The following is a 10,792-nucleotide window of genomic DNA, read 5'->3' as shown; positions in this document are numbered from 1 at the left end:
TTCTGCTTCCTATGAATCACCAATCCCACCAAACCTGTCTGTCTGTGTGACAAACCAAACTGTGTATTCTCATAAAGATTAGCACCTTGTGAAAGGAAGGTGGCGATTAGCCAGAGTGTTTTAGAGTGAGCCTAATGTTGTGAGTTCCGTTCAAAGCTTTTCTGAGAATTTGGTCTGTCAACGTGTTCTAGCTGTGGGTGGTAAGGAAGCAGTGTTTCAAAGAAAACCGTTAAATGGCTATGCTTTTATTTTTATCCAGGATAATGCAGAGCAAGCACACAAAATTACAGGTTATGCTTGCCACGGAACTTTCTGAAGTACAGTGAAGTAATAAAAATAAAAAAAATAGACAAAAAAAACAACATTTGGAACATAATACTGTATTTACATAAGTTTTGTCAGTGGGATGTTCGATTCGATATGTTTGTTCAATACATGTTCTCATGTATTTTGGTCAACAGATTTTGAGATGTTATTACTGTAATACACAGTACAGTATATACTGTGTGTGCTGTAGAGGGAATCTCTATGGCTAAGACATCTAAATCTCTCAATGAAGCAAATGCATCATCATAATACCAAAATACTTTCAACTCAATAGTCCACACATGTATTGTATCATCTTCATAACCGTACTGCAGGTACATACAGTATAAATCCATCCAGGCATTATTATTATATTTTCAGTACTGTACCACCGGAGAGAAATATTAGACAGCGATTGTTATAAAGACATTAATTAATTCAACATTTACATTTTTAAAGAATATTTACACTCCCATGAATGACAGTATCAACACCTTTCAAAGTCTATCATCTACACTTGTGTCATATTACCAGTACAAACAGTGTGTACAAAACACAGTAAACAATGTGGTCATCACTAGTTACTACAGCCACAAAGTCATAAACCCAGCCTATTGCTACAATTTCTCTAAAATATGGTTTCAAACCTAACCCTAACCTTAACCCAATCCTTAACCACACTGATAACCTTATGCCTAACCCTAACCTTAAATTAAGACCGAAAAGCAAACTTTAGTTTCCATTATTGTTTACGATATAGCCAATTTTGGTTTTGTGGCTGTGGTAACTACTTGAAACCACAATACATGGATGCATTTACATATTATTTGTTGTCTTCTTCAAATCTTGGTCAGCCATCTTGTTTTGACAGTTGCTGATGGTCTTTTACTGCATGTACTGTGTGTATAATGTACTGTGAATGTAATTAACGTCTCTAGGGCTTGGCAAGGCATGTCCTTCCTTAATCAGATTCACTGGATTAGTCCAACATCGAGAAGGTCGAGAGGTGGATAGTTGGACCTATATGAAATACTCCTTTTGGTTTTCACTTAGTATGTTCTGTGAGGTGGGCTCGCTGTGGAAAGGGTATTCAGGACTGTCGGCCTCAGGTTTGATTCCCTGGGGTTCTTGGGTGTGGAATGTCTCTTTCCGTCGATACAGGAACCTTGCCATTATTGCCAACGCACACAGAATCACAAATATCCCCACAGCAATCACACCTGCAAAGGAGTACAAAACATTAAGTTAGGAAACAACAAAACAGCACTCATTTGAAAACAGAAAGATCAAGTCCAATTTAATGGTGTAAAAATGCACTTTAACAGAGTGCTTTTTTAAGACGTAAAACACTGAAGAATTCTAACGTGAAACCAATTAACATCATTTCACATTGTGACATCTCTATAGGTTTCCTTTTTCAGAAGCAAAAATAGAGAAAGCACAGTGGCTTTCAGAACACATTAACTCCTTTCTCAGCATTCTCAAGTTTAGTTCTGCGACATTTGTCTACGGCGTAGAAGCCTTAAGATAAATAATATGCCAATTTCTCTTGTGGGTATTTCATTGCTATTACCCGGCCTGCCTGATTTCCGTTGCTAATCTAAACTCTAAAAGGCATTACACAAGCTTCTAAAAGCTGTAAATTCATATCTGTACAAGGCACAGCACAAAGATCTCCAGTTCAATTCTCACAAACGTAGCAGGCATTCATTTCATAAACCTTAGCTACAGTCCTTGTACACTGCAATGCTATGTATGGTGCGTTTCATTATCAAGAGAAAATGATACATCTTTTTGGGAAACCAGAACACACCCAGACTCAATTTAATGGTAAATTACAATGGTTCTAAAAAGAAAAAATATTTGAAGATAGCTGTAAAACTTCCTTAATCAGCAAATAATTTCTTTAAAAGTTTAATTCGTTTTGGTGTCCTTTGTGCATTTGGCACTGAGTCAGCCTGTATAAGGAGGACTTTGAACTACTTTCTATATTCCAGCAACTGAACCAACTGGAACCTAATCAACCACCGCTTCAAAGCTTTGGGATGTGATGCTGCAAACATGCCATACATTATGTTGAAATATTGTATTTATTTATTTCACTTTTATTTATCCAGGTTTGTCTCATTCAGAAAAACATATTTTTTTCAAGTGACCTTTATCTTTACCTTTGTCTATTTTGAACAGGATCATTTCTTATCTGACATGTTGTTTTACTGACTACAATATAAGTATGGTTTATTATGACACTATAAGTGAAACACATGAGAAACATGTTCCCGTTACCTCCAATCAATGCAGAGTCACTCTTGATTGCATTGACTATAGGCTCACCAGTACCTACTGTACCTAAATGATCTACAGCAGAGAGAGACAGAGATTGAGAGAGAGAGAGACAGAAAGACAGAGAGCGAGCAAGAGAAACACAGACAGAAAGAGAGAGATACACAGAGAGAGAGCGAGCGAGAGAGAGAGAGACATACAGAAAGAGAGAGAGACAGAAAGACAGAGAGAGCGAGGGAAACAGACAGAAAGAGAGAGATACACAGAAATAGTGAGAGGCAGCAGAAAGAGAGAGATACACAGAAAGAGAGAGAGAGAGGCAGCAGAAAGAGAAAGAGAGAAAAGGGGACAGGAGAGAGAGAGAGTCAGTAACATCAAGGGTCATCAGTCCATGCAGGATTCATTTAACACTACACCCTCAGTCCTAAACTGCATGAGGAGGACCACAGAAGATAGATTATGCAAATGAGAAATGCCTCTCATCCAAATGAATGAACTCATCTGTCACAATGTAATCACTTTCATTCTCATCTAATTAACAAGGAAGATGGTGTATGTATTAAATGGGCCCTTGATAAAGTTTGAAAAAGCAGTTTGGAAAAAAGTGTAGATTCTCAAGTGGAATTAAAGAAAAACAAAAGGCACTCAAGCAGAAGATGGAGTGGGAGAGAGAGAGAGAGAGAGAGAGAGAGAGAGAGAGAGAGAGAGAGAGAGAAAGAGACGGAAAAGGGTTGACCAAGAGTCCCTGCTATTACCACAGACTCCGCCCATCATAGGGAACTTGACACCTCCCCTCTTACCTGATAGGGAGTGTGTAGTTTCAGCTGGGTAGGGATTGGCTGGAGATGAGGAGCCACAGGTGGACTCTGCTAGGGATCCAATCACTATAACTGGGCTGGTGTTGGGGTAGAGCAGCGCTGCCTTCAGTGGGGCTACGGAGTTAAACTGGACCACCGACAGACAGCCACTGAAACCCTGGGAGTTCAGCCTGGCAATCTCTGGATCCAGCTCACCAGACTCTAAACACAAACGCACACACACACACCCATGCACACAACCAAAAATGCAGAAACAGTCAGTGAGATCAGAGGTAAGTCAGATCATTACGTACTGTAATGGATGAAGGTATAGATTAAAATAGATCCCCTACATCAGGGGTGTCAAACTCAATCCATGGATGGCCTAGTGTCTGCTGGTTTTTGTTTTTCCCCTTTCAATAAAGACCTAGTCAACCAGGTGAGGGGAGTGCTTACTAATTAGTGATCTTACTTCATCAATCAAGTACAAGGGAGGAGCGAAAACCCGCAGATACTCGGCCCCCCACTAATGTGCAGTATAGTGATCAGTCTAAGGTAAAAGAAGTGGGATTCATTGCTCTCAGAGTAATATTGATTGATTAGGCAGAAAGTTCATAAACAGCTCACAATACACAAAGTAGATAATGAGAAACCCCAGTAACACTGCTTCCATTTGAAAGTAGATAATGAGAAACCCCAGTAACACTGCTTCCATTTGAAAGTAGATAATGAGAGACCACAGTAACACTGCTTCCATTTGAAAGTAGATAATGAGAGACCCCAGTAACACTGCTTCCATTTGAAATTAGATAATGAGAGACCCCAGTAACACTGCTTCCATTTGAAAGTAGATAATGAGAGACCACAGTAACACTGCTTCCATTTGAAAGTAGATAATGAGAGACCCCACTAACACTGCTTCCATTTGAAAGTAGATAATGAGAGACCACAGTAACACTGCTTCCATTTGAAAGTAGATAATGAGAGACCCCAGTAACACTGCTTCCATTTGAAAGTAGATAATGAGAGACCCCAGTAACACTGCTTCCATTTGAAAGTAGATAATGAGAGACCCCAGTAACACTGCTTCCATTTGAAAGTAGATAATGAGAGACCCCAGTAACACTGCTTCCATTTGAAAGTAGATAATGAGAGACCCCAGTAACACTGCTTCCATTTGACTGGCTAATATCCAGTAAAACCCTATGTTTGCCAGGGTATCTGCCTCTTCAGAATGACCAAGTGACTATGCATTTAATTAATGGTATGAATTTGCATGGTTATCAGTACCCTTGAGCAAGGCAGTTAACCCACTGTTCCCCGGGCGCCCGAAGACATGGATGTCGATTAAGGCAGACACATTTCAGTTGAAGGCATTCAGATGTACAACTGACTAGGTATCCCCCTTTCCCTTCCTTAAAGAAGTCAGTGAGCCGATGGCATTGTACTGCATCACACAAGCTACTGTATCCTGACTGTAACTTTCCCTTCTTACAGCAGAGGAGCTATTCCTCCTCAGTCAGGCCTCATCTCTCTGTCTCTCTCTGTCAATTCAATTCAAGGGGCTTTATTGGCATGGGAAACATGTGTTAACATTGCCAAAACAAGTGAGGTAGATAATATACAAAAGTGAAATAAACAATAAAAATTAACAGTAAACATTACACAGAAGATTCAAAACAATAAAGACATTACAAATGTCATATTATGTTTATATATAGTGTTGTAACAATGTACAAATGGTTAAAGCACACAAGAGAAAATAAATAAGCATAAATATGGGTTGTATTTACAATGGTGTTTGTTCTTCACTGGTGCCCTTTTCTTGTAGCAACGGGTCACAAATCTTGCTGCTGTGATGTCACACTGTGGAATTTCACCCAGTAGATATGGGAGTTGATCAAAATTGGGTTTGTTTTCGAATTCTTTGTGGATCTGTGTAATCTGAGGAAAATATGTGTCTCTAATATGGTCATACATTGGGCAGGAGATTAGGAAGTGCGGCTCAGTTTCCACCTCATTTTGTGGGCAGTGTGCACATAGCCTGTCTTCTCTTGAGAGCCATGTCTGCCTACGGCAGCCTTTCTCAATAGCAAGGCTATGCTCACTGAGTCTGTACATAGTCAAAGCTTTCCTTAAGTTTGGGTCAGTCACAGTGGTCAGTTATTCTGCCACTGTGTAATCTCTGTTTAGGGCCAAATAGCATTCTAGTTTGCTCTGTTTTTTTGTTAATTCTTTCCAATGTGTCAAGTAATTATCTTTTTGTTTTCTCATGATTTGCTTGGGTCTAATTGTGCTGCTGTCCCGGGGCTCTGTGGGGTGTGTTTGTGTTTGTGAACAGAGCCCCAGGACCAGCTTGCTTAGGGGACTCTTCTCCAGGTTAATCTCTCTGTAGGTGATGGCTTTGTTATGGAAGGTTTGGGAATCGCTTCCTTTTAGGTTGTTGTAGAATTTAACGGCTCTTTTATGGATTTTGATAATTAGTGGGTATCGGCCTAATTCTGCTCTGCATGCATTATTTGGTGTTCTACGTTGTACACGGAGGATATTTTTGTATTTTTAGCCAGATCCTAATTGGTATGTTGAATTTTATGTTCCTTTTGATGGCATAGAATGCCCTTCTTGTCTTGTCTCTCAGATCGTTCACAGCTTTGTGGAAGTTACCTGTGGCGCTGATGTTTAGGCCAAGGTATGTATAGTTTTTGTGTGCTCTAGGGCAATGGTGTCTAGATGGAATTTGTATTTGTGGTCCTGGCGACTGGACCTTTTTTGGAACACCATTATTTTGGTCTTACTGAGATTTACTGTCAGGGCCCAGGTCTGGCAGAATCTGTGCAGAATATCTAGGTGCTGCTGTAGGCCCTCCTTGGTTGGTGACAGAAGCACCAGATCATCAGCAAACAGTAGACATTTGACTTCAGATTCTAGTAGGGTGAGGCCGGGTGCTGCAGACTGTTCTAGTGCCCTCGCCAATTCGTTGATATATATGTTGAAGAGGGTGGGGCTAAAGCTGCATCCCTGTCTCACCCCCCAGCCCTGTGGGAAGAAATGTGTGTGTTTTTTGCCTATTTTAACTTCTTATGGCTGCAAGGGGCAGTATTGAGTAGCCAGTTAAATCGTGCCCATTTCAAACGGCCTCGTACTCAATTCTTGCTCGTACAATATGCATATTATTATTACTATTGGATAGAAAACACTCTCTAGTTTCTAAAACCGTTTGAATTATTTCTCTGAGTGAAACAGAACTCATTCTGCAGCACATTTCCTGACCAGGAAGTGGAATGTCAGAAATCGATGCTCTGTTCAACTTCCTGCCTATACATGGGCATGATACGTAAGAGTCTACGTACACTTCATACACCTTCCCCTGGTTGTCAAGAGGCGGTGAGAGAAGAAATTTCGTGTTTATCTTGGTCTGAGGTGGAATTAAAGCTCTTTGTATGACGTGACCGTCCATTTCCTGTTTCTGGAGCGCGCGAAAGGGGACATGGATTTGCCTTCTGTTTAGCTGTCGTTATGGACGACTAACATCTCCGGTTTAGATTTTATTTGATACATGTGACCATATCATCGTAAAGTATGTTTTTTCAATATAGTTTAATCAGATTATTGAAATTTTTTCGGGAGTTTTGCCGTGTTCCGTTCTCTGACTTTGTTGACGTTGGAGAGATCCGTGCCACTTGGCAAGTGTGCGTGCTAAATCGAGAGGGAAAATGAACGTTCTGAATCCAAACAACGACTGTTCTTGACAAAGGACACCTTGTCCAACATTCTGACGGAAGATCACCAAAAGTAAGAAACATTTTATGATGCTAATTCATATATCTGTCGTGCATGTGAATTAGTCGTGGGCGCCCAACTTTGGGGTACTCAGCTATACCGAAGCTGGATGTCGTAATGAAGTTATTTTTTAGAATTCTAACACTGCGATTTCATTAAGAACTAATGGATCTATCATTTCCTATACAACATGTATTTTTTACTTATGTTTATGAATAGCTATTTGGTCAGAATATGTGTGTCAGAAAACATGTCAGAAAAATATCGTTGCTGTTTAGACGTTGTGGGAAAAAGATGCTACGTTAGCACAATGTGTAACCACTGATTTCAGCTCTAAATATGCACATTTTCGAACAAAACATAAGTGTATGTATAACCTGATGTTATAGGACTGTCATCTGATGAAGAAAATCAAGGTTAGTCAAAAATTATATATCTTTTGCTTGTTTGTTACGATCGCTAACTTTTGCTAATGGGAAATTGCTTGTGTTTTTGGCTATTGTGGTACGCTAATATAACGCTCTATTGTGTTTTCGCTGTAAAACACTTGATAAATCGGAAATATTGTCTGGAATCACAAGATGCCTGTCTTTCAATTGCTGTACACTATGTATTTTTCAGAAATGTTTTATGATGAGTAATTAGGTATTTGACGTTGGTGTCTGTAAATATTATGGCTGCTTTCGGTGCAATTTCTGATTGTAGCTGCAATGTAAACTATGATTTATACCTGAAATATGCACATTTTTCTAACAAAACATATGCTATACAATAAATATGTTATCAGACTGTCATCTGATGAAGTTGTTTCTTGGTTAGTGGCTATTTATATCTTTATTTGGTCGAATTTGTGATAGCTACTGATGGAGTAAAAAACTGATGGAGTAAGAAAAGTGGTGTCTTTTGCTAACGTGGTTAGCTAATAGATTTACATATTGTGTCTTCCCTGTAAAACATTTTAAAAATCGGACATGTTGGCTTGATTCACAAGATGTGTACCTTTCATATGCTGTATTGGACTTGTTAATGTGTGAAAGTTAAATATTTTAAAAAAATATCTTTTGAATTTCGCGCCCTGCACTTTGAGCTGGCTGTTGTCATAAGTGTACCGACGTCGGGCTTGCACGCCAAACAGGTTAACCGCACACTTGTTGCTTGTGTACATGGATTTTATAATGTCGTATGCTTTACCCCCAACACCACTTTCCATCAATTTGTATAGCAGCCCCTCATGCCAAATTGAGTCGAAGGCTTTTTTGAAATCAACAAAGCATGAGAAGACTTTGCCTTTTGGTTTTGGTTTGTTTGGTTGTCAATTAGGGTGTGCAGGGTGAATACATGGTCTGTTGTATGGTCATTTGGTAAAAAGCCAATTTGACATTTGCTCAGTACATTGTTTTCATTGAGGAAATGTACGAGTCTGCTGTTAATGATAATGCAGAGGATTTTCCCAAGGTTGCTGTTGATACATATCCCACGGTAGTTATTGGGGTCAAATTTGTCTCCACTTTTGTGGATTGGGGTGATCAGTCCTTGGTTCTAAATATTGGGGAAGATGCCAGAGCTAAAGATGATGTTAAAGAGTTTTAGTATAGCCAATTGGAATTTGTTGTCTGTATATTTGATCATTCCATTGAGGATACCATCAACACCACAGGCCTTTTTGGGTTGGAGGGTTTTTATTTTGTCCTGTAGCTCATTCAAGGTAATTGGAGAATCCAGTGGGTTCTGGTAGTCTTTAATAGTTGATTCTAAGATTTGTATTTGATCCTGTATATGTTTTTGCTCTTTATTCTTTGTTATAGAGCCAAAAAGATTGGTTTCTCTCTGTCTCTCTCTTCAATTTTAATTTAGAGGCTTTATTGGAATGGGAAACATATGTTAACATTGCCAAAGCAAGTGAAGTAGATAATAAACAAAAGTGAAATAAACAATAAAAATGAACATTAAACATTACTCACAAAAGTTCCAAAAGAATAAAGACATTTCAAATGTCATATTGTTTGCAAATAGTTAAAGTACAAAGGGGAAAATAAATAAACATAAATATGGGTTGTATTTACAATGGTGTTCGTTCTTCACTGGTTGCCCTTTTCTTGTGGCAACAGGTCACAAATATTGCTACTGTGATGGCACACTGTGGTATTTCACCCAGTAGATATGGGAGTTTATCAACATTGGGTTTGTTTTCGAATTCTTTGTGGAATATTTGTGTAAACTGAGGGAAATATGTGTCTCTAATATGGTCATACATTTGGCAGGAGGTGCAGCTCAGTTTCCACCTCATTTTGTGGGCATTGTGCACATAGCCTGTCTTTTGAGAGCCAGGCCTGCCTACGGCGGCCTTTTTCAATAGCAAGTCTCTCTCTCTCTCTCTCTCTCTCTCTCTCTCTCTCTCTCTCTCTCTCTCTCTCTCTCTCTCTCTCTCTCTCTCTCTCTCTCTCTCTCTCTCTCTCTCTCTCTCTCTCTCTCTCTCTCTCTCTCTCTCTCTCTCTCTCTCTCTCTCTCTCTCTCTCTCTCTCTCTCTCTCTCTCTCTCTCTCTCTCTCTCTCTCTCTCTCTCTCTCTCTCTCTCTCTCTCTCTCTCTCTCTCTCTCTCTCTCTCTCTCTCCATTCATTACACTTCAATTTGTTAGCGTGATTGATGACAGGCGTCGCTGGGAATGACACAGAATCCACTTTCATGCCAGCTCTTTGATCCTGATATGACACACAGACTGTGGGGTTAGAAAAGAGAGTATGGGGAGGACCCGGTCACGTGTTAACATGGTCCATGGCACCTGAGATACATTCCACTACCACAGAGCAGTTTGTTTGTGTGTGTGTATGTGCCGGATGACTGCCCCTGCAGGCATAAGAAGTTAAACTAATGGAGCTTTTGGATTAGTCTGACTTTATACTAATGGAGCTGTTGGATTAGTCTGACTTTAGACCAATGGAGCTTTGACTTTAGACCTATGGAGCTTTTGGATTAGTCTGACTTTAGAATAATGGAGCTTTTGGGTTAGTCTGACTTTAAACTAATGGAGCTTTTGGATTAGTCTGACTTTATACTAATGGAGCTTTAGGATTAGTCTGACTTTAAACTAATGGAGCTGTTGGATTAGTCTGACTTTAGAATAATGGAGCTTTTGGATTAGTCTGACTTTAGAATAATGGAGCTTTTGGATTAGTCTGACTTTATACTAATGGAGCTGTTGGATTAGTCTGACTTTAGACCAATGGAGCTGTTGCATTAGTCTGACTTTAGACCAATGGAGCTGTTGGATTAGTCTGACTTTAGACCAATGGAGCTTTGACTTTAGACCTATGGAGCTTTTGGATTAGTCTGACTTTAGAATAATGGAGCTTTTGGGTTAGTCTGACTTTAAACTAATGGAGTTTTTTGAAAGTTCATGAATAAGTCAATAACAATATCACAGTAGCTACTGTTTAACTTTGTTATTGTGACATTCTTGACATTGTTACATATGGATAGAAATGGATTTGCATCTGAAATGAGTAGCAGTGCATTGTGTATTTTTGTATACAGGCATAGTATGGGAGTATTATTTCCATTTGACATGGAATATTTTGTTAATTATATTGTATCAGAATGTACTGTACGACTGTAACTGCTGTATTTTA

General features: G+C 39.3%; 1 protein-coding gene across 1 annotated transcript in view; it reads right to left on the bottom strand.

Annotated features, from left to right (window-relative positions):
• Nucleotides 1–377: 377 nt before the first annotated feature.
• The window catches only part of cntnap3 (contactin associated protein family member 3), a 187,666-nt gene continuing 177,251 nt past the window's right edge, over nucleotides 378–10,792 (bottom strand). Inside the window, exons 22-24 of the mRNA XM_038989461.1 lie at nucleotides 3,390–3,608; nucleotides 2,593–2,664; nucleotides 378–1,526 (exon numbers count right to left, since the gene is read on the bottom strand). Of these exons, the coding sequence (XP_038845389.1) occupies nucleotides 1,327–1,526; nucleotides 2,593–2,664; nucleotides 3,390–3,608 (491 nt within the window). The 3' untranslated portion in view covers nucleotides 378–1,326. The remainder of the gene's footprint in view (nucleotides 1,527–2,592; nucleotides 2,665–3,389; nucleotides 3,609–10,792) is intronic.

The sequence above is a fragment of the Salvelinus namaycush genome, chromosome 3, assembly GCF_016432855.1.
Source record: "Salvelinus namaycush isolate Seneca chromosome 3, SaNama_1.0, whole genome shotgun sequence".
In the NCBI taxonomy this organism is placed as follows: domain Eukaryota; kingdom Metazoa; phylum Chordata; class Actinopteri; order Salmoniformes; family Salmonidae; genus Salvelinus; species Salvelinus namaycush.
The sequence above is the reverse complement of the archived record's forward strand: the minus strand, read 5'-3'. Positions and strand labels throughout refer to the sequence as shown.